The sequence below is a fragment of the Siphateles boraxobius genome, unplaced genomic scaffold (assembly GCF_051911475.1).
Source record: "Siphateles boraxobius isolate OS27281-9 unplaced genomic scaffold, OSU_SipBor_1 6, whole genome shotgun sequence".
Classification (NCBI taxonomy): Eukaryota; Metazoa; Chordata; class Actinopteri; order Cypriniformes; family Leuciscidae; genus Siphateles; species Siphateles boraxobius.
Window position 1 is genome coordinate 21,546,759 of NW_027509186.1, and position 15,607 is coordinate 21,562,365.

The 15,607-nt window shown below is 37.4% G+C and overlaps 1 protein-coding gene across 1 annotated transcript; it reads left to right on the forward strand.

The window, feature by feature from the left end:
• Nucleotides 1-13,051: 13,051 nt before the first annotated feature.
• Nucleotides 13,052-13,840, forward strand: LOC143715630 (uncharacterized). Its single transcript, XM_077207407.1, has one exon. It carries the CDS (start codon nt 13,052-13,054, stop codon nt 13,838-13,840), a length of 789 nt encoding a protein of 262 aa, XP_077063522.1.
• Nucleotides 13,841-15,607: the final 1,767 nt, after the last annotated feature.

The following is a 15,607-nucleotide window of genomic DNA, read 5'->3' on the forward strand; positions in this document are numbered from 1 at the left end:
CTCTTGCCCTCCTGTACTGCTTGTGTAATCAGCATTGGTGGACCTTTGAGCAAAACAACTCCATGTTTGTCAGACACTGATGTAACTTTAAAAGCAGTTTTAAAAGTCTATTATGGCTTAGCATGTCGGAAGGTCTCTTGGACTATCTCAGCTGAAAAGAATAGGTTATGTGTTTTATAAGTTTCAAAGAAAACAAATAATGCACTTTTCATCTAGATGTAGAGTAAATCATTCTCAATATAAATGATGCTTAAATGGGAAAGATGAAAACATTTGAATATGTTAAAGATAAAATGTTTTAAACCTAAATATAATGCATATATCTTCAGGGCAGTCTGAACTATGAGAAAAAGGTTACGGCTTACATTCCTAGACCATAACAAGTATTACCTACAGGCCATGTCATTGCATTTTAAGTTCTGTCAAAACAGACTCCAGCAAGAGCATAAATCACATAACTCGGCTCTATTAATCTAGCAATCTAGCAAACCTTGAGTGAAAGACTGGCTCTTTTAATTGCAGAGAGCTGGCTCAAATAATGCTAGTCCTCTGTCTCTGTAATGCTGTAATACAGGTATCAGGGCGACTAGCCTTGAGCATGCATGGCATCTTACCCCTGAAAGCCCAAAAGTGATTTCATATCCCCTGTGTCTTGTCAACAAGTTTTCATCGGAACTCCAGTTAGTATCATTAACAGCTCATATTTCACTCTTCTGGAATGTTCTGGTACCTTCTCAAAAACCAAAGTAAATGTTAAGCATTTGCTACAGTATGAATAAATGCAAATATGATGATATAATTATAATATCTGTGGCATGTTGTGAAGACCTTTGTAGTCTGACGTTAGGGTGTGCTCGCTTCGGTAAACCTGAAAGGACAAAGGGTTGTTAGGGTTGTTTACTTGATGTTAAATGTGGAAAAAATGAAGTGCAGGCTGTAAAAAGTCAGTTTGACTCTTGCACCCACTGACTGTCACCATGGAGACAAGCCCATCACAAATATAGCAGTGCTGACTGAGACAACTTTCATCTTAATCCAGGTAGTATTGTCTTTATGCGCATTTATTTTGATGAGCAAAATTTCTTTTTACAGCAGAACGTTTAAAAAATAAGGCTTGTTAGAAAGCGATAGGTTATAACACACACACACACACACACACACACACACACACACACACACACACACACACACACACACACACACACACACACACACACACACACACACACACACACACACACACACACACACAGACACACACACACACACACACACACAAAACTTTTCTTTCTTCTCTGCATTTCTCTTCTTCTCTAGCTTGCTTCACAATATTTTTCTAATAAACCTGGCATTGCATATTACAAATATTGTTGGGTCTTTGATGAATTGTTTTTAAGTCAGTTTTGGATAGAAGTATTTGTTAATGTAATGTATTGTGCTTGTGCATAATGCCTTTTTAAAAATATATTAATTCAGCTCTGTCTTAGAAGACTGAATTAAAGCTTGTTTATTTAGTTCAGATTGGGTCCTTTTCCTAACTCTGTCTGGGAGTGATTCATTTTTTCTGGGCCGCCTCTTACTTTTACATCTGTAGATGTAGCTCAAACAGCCAGTGCTGTGGATGGTGAGTCAGGGAACGAAGAGAGATCAGCCCATCCTCCCCTGACAAGACACAACACCCATCTTTAACACAACCTCATCAAACCTCAGGCAACCATGCCAAGGGTGAGTGCAGATCAAGAGGCATGTGTCAACAATGTACTGTTGTACTCTTTTACAAGGGCTTCAATGAAGGGCCAAGGAGGTCCCAGACATTTCCATTAGACTGTTACATGCGCCTGCAGCCGTTGTAGCATATAGTTTGGGAACCCCCTGAATGAACAGCATATCAAAACAAACTAAGAAAGGTTGGAACTTGGAAGCCTTGCTAAGGCTTTTGTTGTGTTGAAATTAACGTTCTGTCATGTAATGGAACGATTGTGATGTTTCTTAAAGTTTCAGGAATGTATATGAGTGGATGAAATGTTGTAAATGCATTTGTTTCAAGCCCTGGTCCTCCAGATAGACTTGCAGTTAGTTGTGGGCAGGGTTATAATCTATATAGTTTCGAATTTTTAATTTAGTTTTTATTTTATTTTTCAGTTTAGTTTTAGCTTTTTCTGAGCTTTCTAGTTTAGATGTCAGATTATTTTATTTTCGAGTCAAAACCTAATTAAATGTAACAAATCATGTAAAAGTAAAACTATGATCAAACTTTGATGATTGCCTTATAGTCTTTTAAACAACTGAGAAGATAGTGATCAAACTACATTTTATAGAAATCACTTGTCAAGTTTATAATAAATTACATCAGCATATGAGTGAAATTGGATGACTACAGGGACTTGTCGTAAAATCAACCATTTAACAGTTCATCTAATGCCAAAATCAAGAATAAGACTGAAAATATTAAAATCAAGAACGTCAAAATCAGAATGTAGTTTGTGCATAAAAATATCCGTCAAATCCAAAACGTTGAATGATGTTCACTAACCCCGCGAAGTTTTTTAATTGGATTGGCGTTTATACTCTTTAGCATGCAGTGTGAGGTATTTCACTCAGTTCCCTGATCAATATGATTCAATTTCAGAGAGTGAAGAACAAATGAATACTTGTGTGTGTGTGTTATATATTACGCACGTTATTGTCTCTGACAGACAGCATGTTGAAGCCGCTCAGGCCATCATTTTCACCCTCTTCTCGAAAAGACTCGTTCAAAACATTCGATAGTGTGGGTTTTCCAGGAAATGTGTGCAGTCCCTGAATCTCTGCTTCTAGTAAATACTATACAGGTCCTTCTCAAAAAATTAGTATATTGTGATTAAGTTCATTATTTTCCATAATGTAATGATAAAAATTAAACTTTCATATATTTTAGATTCATTGCACACCAACTGAAATATTTCAGGTATTTTATTGTTTTAATACTGATGATTTTGGCATACAGCTCATGAAAACCCAAAATTCCTATCTCAAAAAATTTGTATATCATGAAAAGGGTTTCTAAACGAGCTATTAACCTAATCATCTGAATCAACTAATTAACTCTAAACACCTGCAAAAGATTCCTGAGGCTTTTAAAAACTCCCAGCCTGTTTCATTACTCAAAACTGCAATCATGGGTAAGACTGCCGACCTGACTGCTGTCCAGAAGGACATCATTGACACCTCAAGCAAGAGGGTAAGACACAGAAAGAAATTTCTGAACAAATAGGCTGTTCCCAGAGTGCTGTATCAAGGCACCTCAGTGGGAAGTCTGTGGGAAGGAAAAAGTGTGGCAAACAACGCTGCACAACGAGAAGAGGTGACCGGACCCTGAGGAAGATTGTGGAGAAGGACCGATTCCAGACCTTGGGGGACCTGCGGAAGCAGTGGACTGAGTCTGGAGTAGAAACATCCAGAGCCACCGTGCACAGGCGTGTGCAGGAAATGGGCTACAGGTGCCGCATTCCCCAGGTCAAGACACTTTTGAACCAGAAACAGCGGCAGAAGCGCCTGACCTGGGCTACAGAGAAGCAGCACTGGACTGTTGCTCAGTGGTCCAAAGGACTTTTTTCGGATGAAAGCAAATTTTGCATGTCATTCGGAAATCAAGGTGCCAGAGTCTGGAGGAAGACTGGGGAGAAGGAAATGCCAAAATGCCTGAAGTCCAGTGTCAAGTACCCACAGTCAGTGATGGTCTGGGGTGCCATGTCAGCTGCTGGTGTTGGTCCACTGTGTTTTATCAAGGGCAGGGTCAATGCAGCTAGCTATCAGGAGATTTTGGAGCACTTCATGCTTTCATTTTTCAGCACGACCTGGCACCTGCTCACAGTGCCAAAACCACTGGTAAATGGTTTACTGACCATGGTATTACTGTGCTCAATTGGCCTGCCAACTCTCCTGACCTGAACCCCATAGAGAATCAGTGGGATATTGTGAAGAGAAAGTTGAGAGACGCAAGACCCAACACTCTGGATGAGCTTAAGGCCGCTATCGAAGCATCCTGGGCCTCCATAACACCTCAGCAGTGCCACAAGCTGATTTCCTCCATGCCACGCCGCATTGAAGCAGTCATTTCTGCAAAAGGATTCCCGACCAAGTATTGAGTGCATAACTGAACATAATTATTTGAAGGTTGACTTTTTTTGTATTAAAAACACTTCTTTTATTGGTCGGATGAAATATGCTATTTTTTTGAGATAGGAATTTTGGGTTTTCATGAGCTGTATGCCAAAATCATCAGTATTAAAACAATAAAAGACCTGAAATATTTCAGTTGGTGTGCAATGAATCTAAAATATATGAAAGTTTAATTTTTATCATTACATTATGGAAAATAATGAACTTCATCACAATATGCTATTTTTTTTAGTAGGACCTGTAGCCTACACTCTCAGAAAAAAAGGTACAAAAGCTGTCACTGTGGCTGTACCTTTTCAGAAGGTATACCTTTGTACCTAAAGAGTGCATTTTAGTCCCTCAAAGATATTGGTACCAAAATATTAGTATCTAAATGGTACATATTAGAACCATTTTGAAGGGTACTGTCCCAGTGACAGCTTTTGTACCTTTTTTTCTGAGAGTGAGTGTATTGTGCAGTCACGTTATTTTTTGACAGGCATTGATATTGTGTTATTCAAATGATGTGGATTTGAAAACAGATGGATCATTAATACTTATTCAAATAATACTTATTTAATACGTAGCCAGCAATTATTCAGTGAAGAGATTGATGCCCCTGAGTGTGTTTATGTCAATGTTTTTAGTTTTAATAGTCGAAACGACAGCCAGGCTATGTTTTTGACGGACGTGATAAGGTGCCTGAGAGGTGAACCATGTTTGATTTTTGGGTAATTATAAAACATGCTGGAGAGACGTTCAAAATGTTTTTGCGTATTATTATACTTGTTTTACAGGATAAAGTTTATTTAGTGGCTTAAATAAATTACATGTTAATCAGAGACTGACATGAAAGATTGTCAAAAATGTTTTTCCATGAAAGGAGTGGTTTTGATGCACAAAGTTGTTTTTTATTCTCTCTTAAACAAAAGCATTTAATCAAAACCCTTGAAAATGCAGATTCTGTTGTAAATAATAGTGAAAAAACACTTTTTAAAACAGTTGTTTCATTATCACCCCTAGCAGATTTGGACTCTTATCTTATTTTTAGTTATCGTAGTTGTAGTGTTCTTAGTTGTAGTATTTGTTTGTAGCCTACTTTTGCAACTAGTTCCGTGTAATATAATGAGGGTATGTCAAATGTCAAATAACTAGGGTTAGGGTTAGAATGCACCACGACACATGAGCGAGAAATGAAAAGATGACGCTGATGGGTCTCGATGTAATGTTTAAAATGGTTCTAAAGTGTGCATTTCCTGGATGTCAGAATCGTGAGAAACTAATGAAAAAACTTAAAAGTGCCTTACCAATGCTGCAAAATGAATGGCTTACCTTTCACACTTTCCCATCAAATGATCGTGAGCGTCATCTTCTCAGTTCTCGCACATGTGTCATGGCGCTCTCGTGAACTCACATCATAGGCCCACACAGAAAAAAATTTAATAGTTGAATAAAGTTGTTTTTTGTTGTTGTTGTTGTTGTTGTTGTTGTTGTTGTTGTTTTGCGCACAAAAAGTATTCTCATCGCTTGATAAACTTAAGGTTGAGCCACTGTAGTCATTTGGACTATTTTAACAATGTCTTTACTAACTTCTCTGGGCCGGAAGATTAAAGGGTCACTCCACCTCTGGAAATATGAATGTGTATTTAAAATGGGTAATATATGTAGAAGAAATGTGAAACTATTTTTGAATTTGGAGCTTTCTAGACAGAAAATGTATTTTTGGCTTATGTGGATGAAAGACAACAACTCCCAGAATGCACTTGCTTCACTGCCCTAGGAGGCCACGCCTACCGATAACAGAGTGCAGTAGTTAAACAACAAGTCTAGGCTACTAGTGAGTCTCTGTGAGTCTGCCCGAAAATGTGTTTCGAGATCGCCCAAAATGTCCAGGATTCGGCTTTTGCGTTCTACAGTCCCATTCATCATGTTTACTGTGGCGAGCAGGACGAGTGAAGGCCGTGTGGAGAACGGCGCGAGGCCGGTGGCGTGATTACTGATGAGCGACACCTGTGAGACGCACCGGTCTTGTATCTCTCACGGAGGAGTGGGAATTTTCTAAGCAATGTTAAAACGCACATCAACCGATCACTTGTTTAGCGTTCATGTAAACACTACATTCAGATTCACCAATCAGAATGAATTCAGTTAGATTGAAACAAAAGCTGTGCATGTTAACAATGAATGGCGACCGCAGAAAGCAAAAGCTGAATCCCGGACATTGACGGCCGGACATGTCTGGGAAAAAGAGGACGGTAACCCCTAAAGTTACTACTCAGCTTTCTCCACAGAACAAGAGCCTGCTAGCTTACCTTCCAAAAAAGATGGCTGACACTATGTGTAATCCCAATCCTCCATAATGCATCCGTCTGCGTATTCAGGACCTTCGTCCATATTTTCAAAAAGTTTCTGCCGGTGAAATCAAACGCACTGGCACTGATCTGTGATTGGTCTGTGCCTGTAGTCTTTACAGAAATCCCCCTGTCTTACACTTCCTCCTACAATGACGTAAAATGACGATTTTTGCGTCATTGTAGGAGGAAGTGAAAAAGGTAAATAGAGGATTTCTCTCGTCTCAGGGGAAAATGAGAGAGTGTTGCACGACCATTCAATAGTATAACTGTGTTTCTAACAATGGAAAGCTTAATGCAAATGGGTGGAGTGACCCTTTAAATGACCTTGCAGCCTATGAAGGAGTGATCCAGCTCTCAGATTTCATCAAAAATATCTTCATTTGTGTTCCGAAAATGAACGAAAATCTTACGGGGCTACATCAAACAACATGAGGGTGAGTAATTACTGACAGACTTTTCATTTTTGGGTGCACTAACACTTTAATGCCATATTTCAGATTAAATCCAAATTTTTAAGTCATATTAGCGCCATCTGTTGAGAGAAAATAAAATAAAACATGTCAATTCATGGTGTTACCACTAGATGCCTGTATAGCTCTCTATGGAGAGGCTTGTGAATTCTATAGTAGTTTGTTTGTACAAAATACCTTTTTTAAATAACAAAACTTACTTTTAAGATGTGGATTTGAATGTATTTTTAGAAATTCTCAAATAATATGTTTTGTCAAGGTTTATATATAAAAAAAAGTGTACACGTTTTTGCATTATTATTATACCTGTATACAGAGAAAGCATTTTGTTAGACGTAACATTAAAATTAAATGAAAATTTTACAAAAATAAACTGGAATGCTTTATCACAGCTTAATCCATCTGGATCTGATCTCATTTCAACCTCTTATTTCAGTCTTCTGACTCAATTATGCTGTATGGTAATAGCCCTACAGTTCATTTGTGTTTATAATTGTGTTTGTGTGTGTGTGATTGGGTGGGTCTGTTTTGCACTATTGATGTTTAGGGTTTCACCCCTTCATTGCTGAGCAATTTTTTTCTGCATCGCGGCCGATTTGTAGAGAATTTTTGTCTTTTTGTCGATTTCCCATTCATTTCCTGTGGTCGGTCATGTTTTTACGACCACTTAGCCTGCTCGAAGCATGCCCTCAATTCTTTTTGTTCACACTTCAAATGCATTAAAGTCACCAAGTTTCGTACCATTCTGATGAAGCTGTGATTTTTAAAAATTCAAAACAAAAATGTTCGATCACAATTCATTGGTGTGTGTAAGAGAGCGGGTGTGTCTGTTTTGCACTTGATGTTTTAGAGTTTCACCCCTTTATTGCTGCATCATGGCCGATTTGTAATGTACACAAACAAATTTTAAACTAGAATAGCACAAATACTAGCACTTTCATTAAAGCCTTAGTGGCTGGTAGCCTACAGTGACATACAGCTAAAAAATGTTTCCAAAGAATGTTGTAACAAAATTCATGTTTTCCACGTGGACCTCTAATTTCCCTGCATACTTCTCAAGTCTCACCACCCCTTTAAAACCATGTATCCAAATAATTGTGTCACTGTCTTCTAATAACTGCCAGAAAGCAGCTTCTCATTATCTAACTTCAGACTTAAGATTTACAAATCTTTAGACAATTCACAGTTATGGCTGAGCTATCTCTAGTTCTCTCCGCAAGTGCATGGCTATCTAAAAGGACCTTGATTTATACATGGCGACTGATAATTACTAGTGTCTAACCATTCGTAAAAAAAAAAAAAAAAAAAAAAAACTAAAGACTATGGGGATGGGTTTTAAGAGCATGCTTGAAGTTCTCAGTACAAGACAATTAATCTGCCAACAATTCTTGTAAATCACCAGTGTTTATGTGTTGAACTACACCAGTTAGTCTGGGGCAGTAGGTGATTTAAGAGTGCAAATTTTTCCATTACAAATTAATCACACACTGCTGTTTGTGGAGTGCAGAGTCATGGAGTGGAACAACTGACTTAATATAAATTCAAGGTCGTAGAGAAAATGAAACACACATTTATTTTGTGAACTGGTGCGAATACTGCTTCATTACAGGGTTGTGAAAAATTCAGAACTGAAAAATTGTCTCCTTTTTTAATTTGAGTGAATTTTTTTTGTTTGTTTCTTTGCTTCAGTTGAATTGTTTTAGCATTGCATTGAGTTTTAGGATTAAAGCAAATTCCGTAAACTTAACGGATAATGGCTAAAAAGTATTTATCTATCTGTCCATCCGTTAGTCTTTCTGGACAAAGTCTTTAAACCTTTAAATATCAGTGCTTTTTTTCTGTCATGCCAGACTTTAGACTTTGCTTTTATAGTTATACAGTTAATATATACTTCATTATGTTTAAATTATATTCTGTGTCCAGTTTGCTAAATTAATTCAAAATCAATTTAAATAGCAATTTACAAGGCATTCTCAATTCAGTTCTGAATATTGCCCAACCTGCTTTGCTAATAATGGATTTGTATAGGGTTAGAATTGTTGCATTATTCCAAATAAATAGATTAAGATTCACAAACAAATGTAAAGACATTTACAAAAATGTTTCAAATTCACAAATAAATAGATTAAGATCCACAAATAAATGTAAAGAGTTTCACAAAATATTTTAAAACTCACAAATAAATAAAATGAGATTAGCAAATAAAAAAAAAAATTACAAATGTGTTTTAAGTCACAAACACAACTCTCTTGTGTGCCTGGCATTTATTTGTGAACCGCTTTCTGTGCATTTGTAAAGCACTCCACGCATTTGTGAATCAGTTCATGTGCATTTAAATCCCCTGACTCCACCCACCGTTTACTCAAACCAATCAGATAACGACCACATTGAGCTGCATCGTATCACATTCTCGCTAAAACCAATTAGTTAGGCTTTACTCTCGGGGCGGTAACTGAATCTGATTAATTTTGAAGATATTTGCACCCTTGAAATGGAGCTATAATCTATGGGCGCTTCATTCAAATTGAGCTGTTTGTATGGTTAAAACACCCTGTTTCCAAAAGATTGTTGGAGTTTGGAGTGATTTACAAATGCACAGAAAACGGTTCACAAAAAATTGCCAGGCAGAGTTGTATTTGTGACATAAAACACATTTGTAATTTTTTTAATTTTTAATTTGCAAATCTCATTTTATTTATTTGTGAGTTTTATAAATTTTTGTGAATCTCTTTACATATGTTTGTGAATCTCAATCTATTTATTTGGAATAATGCAACAATTCTAACCCCATAGATTTGATGAGCTGGGAATCCATTCTTATTGTTTTGAGGGCAGTTCAGGTTAAGTGTCCAGCTCAAGGGTGCTCTTTAACCTTTGACTCAACCATCAACAGTTCAAAGCAATTACCATGTATAAATGACTTTTTGGCTGACAGCTTAGATATTGGGAGAAAAAGTGGACATTGATGAAATGTAACTTTTTAAATTCAATAAGCATTTTAGATCTAGGTAAAATGTCTGTGATTGTTATTCTGCAAAATAAAAAAATCTGGTTATTTTAAGTGTTTTAGTTCCCAAACCTTGCAAACAAACCCCTTAATTACCAAATACATCAGTCTCTCCTTTTTGTGTTCATGACCCCTAATTTCTTCTCTCATAACCATTGGGAAAAAGCGGCAAAAACAATTACACTGACATTCCCACGCTCCCCATGTCTGGCTGTGGTAGTCCTGTTTTCGTCTTTACTAACCTTGGTGTTTTCTACCCAAAAGTGTTATTATGTTTGCCAGGTCAACAGAGCTGTCCAACACTCAAATTCTCATTGATTTTATTCCTGTTCGAGTGTAAAATCCCAAAGCAGCCTATAATTAGCATGCAAAGGTTGTGGCATTTTACAACTAATTTCAAATTATAGAGCAAATGCAGTATGACACAATACCGAGCCCTGTGTTTAAACAAACCTGCATTTTGGATTATAATTGCACAACAAGAAAAGGAAGAGGATGTTGTAATTCCTACTTAAGCAACTATATTTTCCACTAACAAAATCCGATTTGCCTTTTACTGCATATCTGGAAAACACCCCACACCCATGAGGGGCATTAAGTCAACACATCTATTGGCCAAAAACAGTAGTTTTACAGTGATACAGTAGTTAAATGGCTTGACTAACCCCTCTCAGCAACTAAGAGTTTGTAGAACTACATGTGCTTTTTGTCTATTTTTTACAATTAAACAATGCAGATTAAGGTGCAATAAGATTGGTCTTGATTAATGTTTGAATAGACTTGGCACAGGAAATGCTCTGCTAAATGCATGGTTCTGCTATTGTGCTAAATTAAAACTTTGTCACAGTAGTTTTATCTATATTTTTTGTAAAATGACAGTCAAACCCCTAAACCTAGATGGCTGAAGTCATAACTAGTCAGTAAAAGCTGGAGAGGAAGGAAGCAATGTCCGAAACGGTGCCTTATTTCTTGTTTAAAGGTTATTGCACCACCACCCACTGCTGATATGATCTTAGCTGTTAGATGGCATTCTTGAGCCATTGGTTTGACTGGGGGCTTGTTACCTGTAAAATAGGCACAGCCCAAGAGAAGATGGAATGCTTTTGCCATTATGACTGGTTTGTCTAGTGGCTTCCTCAGTTGATTGTGACTTTGTACTAGTTAATTATCATCGAACCTGTAGGTTGATACGAGTAAGTGGGACTGTAACTTAAAATGCCAATGCATCTAAAAAGAAAAAATAGAAACAATTTGGAAGGGATCAAAAAGCTGAATGGTTTTAAAATGGATGGCTCAAGATACTGAATGATATAAGGAGGCCAGTTTGTTAAAATTTCCCAATATTATCCACTTTCAGTGCAAACAGAACAAACCGGAGAGTTCAAGTAGGGGATACACAAGCCGTTTGTGAGTGAGAAAAAAAAGGCAACAGCACCAAAGCCCTTAACTCACAGTCATCACAGGTAATAATTGTAAAATATCTGTGTTCCTTTTCCCCAGCTTTGAAGTGAGGTGGCTACTGTCTGTTCTTGCCCATAGGAAGCACACATTAGATTTATGACTTTGCAGACAACCAAATTACACTGTCCCTCGTTGCAGCCCAGGAAGGACAGTAATCGCTTAATACACAACAGCTAATTGTGACCATACAGAGATACAGAGTTTATGTGACACATGATAAGTGTTTTTCCATCCCTCTGGCAGAGAAGAGGTGTAATGGCAAATTGGTAAAAGAGGCTTATCTGATAAAGCTGTAATTTGTCATAAATGTTCCGATTTTTCTCTCAACAACCCAGGGCACGGCTTAGACAATCTATCTGGATAAAGGTGAAGGAAAACTAGCAATGAAATTATTTTACTCTGTTGTCATTTATACATTATGAATGATCAATATTTGAATGGTTCAGAATTGGGAATTCTATACTACAGGCTTCTCAGCACTTTCATTGTTACAGTCTTCTGTAGAGGTTCTTTACTTGTTGTAATTGTAGTCCTATTTAGAACCATTTTCTGTTTTATGCTGAAATGGTTCTTTGTGGTGGGGATTAGGGTTCTTTATTCTCGCCCTTTTGTTTTTAAAATCTGTAAAACTGTCAAGAATGTATTTCAAAATAGCTTTTGATTGGTTTTCTCGAGCTTAACCACACAACTGCAAAAACTGTCAACACACTTCCTAGATTTTTACTTTTAAATGGTATCTGGTTGTAAACTGAAAAACCATCATCTTGTTCTTTTTAGAATCCTTTTTCCTAAAGATCTTGTTCTCCCAAATATTGTGTCTTAATTTGAACACCCCAGTGGCATTCATTCATTTTTATTGATGGATAATAAAAATGAAGGTTCCAAAGGGAGGTTTTCACAGGGATGCCATTGAAGAACCATTTTGGGTTCTCCAAAGAGCCTTTTGAAAAGAACCATATTTTGTCTTAGTGTAAGGAACATTTAAATAATCCGAAGAACCTTTTTTTTTAATATGAAGAACCTTTTGTGCAATGGAAAGCTTATACGGATGTTGAAGTTTCCTCAGGGAACTATATGCCAATAAAGAACCTTTATTTTTAAGAGTGTATCCCTCTGAGAGTTGTTTTTGCATTTTACAATAATGAATGAACTGTGATTCCATAATGTTTACAAGGAAAAATCATGTCTGCAATATCAATACTTAAATGTCAAAGCGTCAAAACCAAAAATAAAACGCCTCATTTTCACACACCACAGTTACGTGCATCTGTCAACTCTGCAATTGTCATTCCTCGTTTTCGGCATCGTACAGTTGGAAAGATCAGATCCTGTGTGTTGAGGAGGTGTGTCAAAGCCTGTTGACTGATGTCTACGATTGCCTGGAGGGCACTTGTAAACACAGAATACACCTTTGCTCACGTGACACATCTACAGATTGCGTTTAAAAACCCCTCTCACCCTCTCTGAGACTGACAGATCTGAACTGGTAGGTGAGGAGAAGATTTCAACGTGGATGTTTTGCAAAAATAACTGTTTGTAGTTCACACGGACCGTAAGAGTTCTCATCTCTCACACCAAAGCCAATATTTGTGTTTTTAAGTTGACAAAAGTCAACAACAATGAGTTTGGGCAGCACCAGTACAGAATCTGAAGTTTCAGAGGATGAGATGGAAGATCGTCCTTTAGGTCAGGATGATGACTGTGACGACGAAAGCCCCGGAAAGCTTCGTTCAGAGCGCTCAATGTCATCTGGCCCAAGTGACACGGAGGACGTCAAAGCAGTTAAGAGCCGTATTCGGCCTAAGAGGTCCAAAGCCCGGAGAGTCGCTGCCAACGTCCGAGAACGGAAGCGCATCCTGGACTACAACCAGGCCTTCAACGCATTGCGCACTGTCCTCAAACATGATCTTAGCGGAAAGCGCCTGTCCAAGATCTCCACGCTCCGCCGTGCCATCCACCACATTTCAACTTTGTCTTTGTATCTGAGAACGCATTCGGCCACAGAACCACACACACCTCCGTGTACCCATGTGGAGTGCTACCGGCAGCCGGAAGAGAACAGTTCCCTGTCTAGGAAGACCGGAACTTTCCAGGAACCGATGGATAACTACATTCCCCATCAGCCGGAGTTCACAGTCTCTACAGAGATGTATCAGGACTCATCAAACTCGACACCATCTCAACACTACAACCATTGCGCAACCAACAGTCAGGGACACTTTGGTCGACACTGGGAGGACCAAAGCAGTGATTACTACAGTGGAGGACCTGGATATCAACATGGGACAAGGGTCACCTGTCATCAGAACCACATGGAAACTTATGCAGATTCTGCTAGCCCGTCTCTGGCTCTGCAGCTGAGTTACCTTCAATGTCATGGATACCAGCAGTTTCTGAGTATGCACTAACTTTTCTTACGCTAGTTATGTTGAAAAGCATCAGATTTTTTTTTTATATAATAGTGTACATTAAGAGTATTTTTGGAAACATTTATCAGGTTAAAAAATATACTGTATATTACAGCAAATGCCTGGTAAAAATCCTCTTTTATAAGTGTTAGTTGATTGTAAATTGTAAATAATATTAATACATAGATTTTGTTGTTGCTTAAAGGCTGGCTTCAAGATTTCGTTACCACCTTTTGTTTTTGTCATATGCTCAAACCCTCAAATAAAGCAGCTTATTATTAAACTGACACTGGCTCTTTTCAAACCACTGTCCTTAAATGTATAAGTATCTTTTAAATGTAAATGTAACGCAATTCGTGTACTACCAATAAGATATAAAGTATCAAGTGCAATCCATTTCATTTTGATTAAACCATGAGAACACTGATTCACATTATTTCTACAGTGATAACTACAGTAATCATGATCTGAGAGTAATTGTAACTTTATATGTCACAATTGAACTTTATTTATCTTAATTGGGATTATATTTTTTACAATATAACTTTAAATATCTTAATGTGACTGACTATTTTGTAATATGACTGATTTTACATCTTCCAATTGCAATTTTGTATCTTTAAATTGCAACTTTATTTCCCGTAATTGCACCTATGTTATGTGACTATTTCTTGAAAAGTTATTTTTATTACCTGTTTTATTAATTTATTTAGTACTTTGAGGTGATAGTGGATTCCATAAGTCATGCATTGAGACAGTATGTAGAAAAGTCAAAAGTGGTAGTAATGCAGTTTGAAATTCTTGTGGGTGGTAGAGCAAAACTGGTTAATCTGCAAAATTCCTTGTGAAGTGTGTTACAACATCTGACTCATGCATAATTGCTGTCAACGTTAATTATGGCTTAAGTCAAGCAGGATTTCTGCTAGTGAATTAGTTAGAATTATTGCAAAACTTTCCAAATTTACTGTTGAACAAAGTAGCTGCAGTCAATCGATGGATAGAATATAGAAAATTACAGCAAGTCTTATATAAAAATACAGATAAAAATTGGTATAAATGTGTAGCCTAAAATAATTGAGTGTAAAGCTTTATTACTGATGACTGAATGATTACAACGTGATCAGGTTTCTATTGTAAAATGTTCTGTAATTATTCTAATAAGATTTGTTGTGCGTCTTTGCAAAGAATACTTATCATAGGCAAATGAAAATTTGACTTTAAAAACAATTTATGCAGTTCAACAGCAAAACAGATCTCCTTATTCTCTCTATTCCTTATGCAACCTTCTAGGGTCATAGGGGTGGAGCCTATCCCAGTTTCCTTAGGCCATGGCAGGGCTATTAACTCCTTAACTGTTATTAAAAGTCCCTTTTTAACCATTTGAGATTTGCAAATTAGCAATAGTGTCTTAAAAAGTAATGTATTTAATAGAGAACATATTCCAGCAGAAAGGGGGAAGTGATGTAACCTGGTCCTACCAGACTCTCATACATTTCATGTGGACAGAGAGTCTGGCCACTCCCCATTGACAAGCGTTAACTTCCTTGAAGGCGGGTACTCTGTTGAAGTTTAAAACTATTGGATCTGACCATAGCCACTCTAGATCTGCCATAACCAATCGCTAATGTTTGGTCGTAACTAAACTTGCGCACAACCTCAACGTCAATGAATGGAAAATGAAAATTGAATGGAAGTACATAGGATGGTGGAGCCAGGCTAGAAGTGATGGTCTGTCTCAGGAGGTTCTCCCCCCCAGGACTGATAGAG

Coding starts and splice junctions, on each gene's coding strand:
- LOC143715630 (XM_077207407.1), top strand. CDS start 13,052: ATGAGTTTGGGCAGCACCAGTACAGAATCTGAAGTTTCAGAGGATGAG.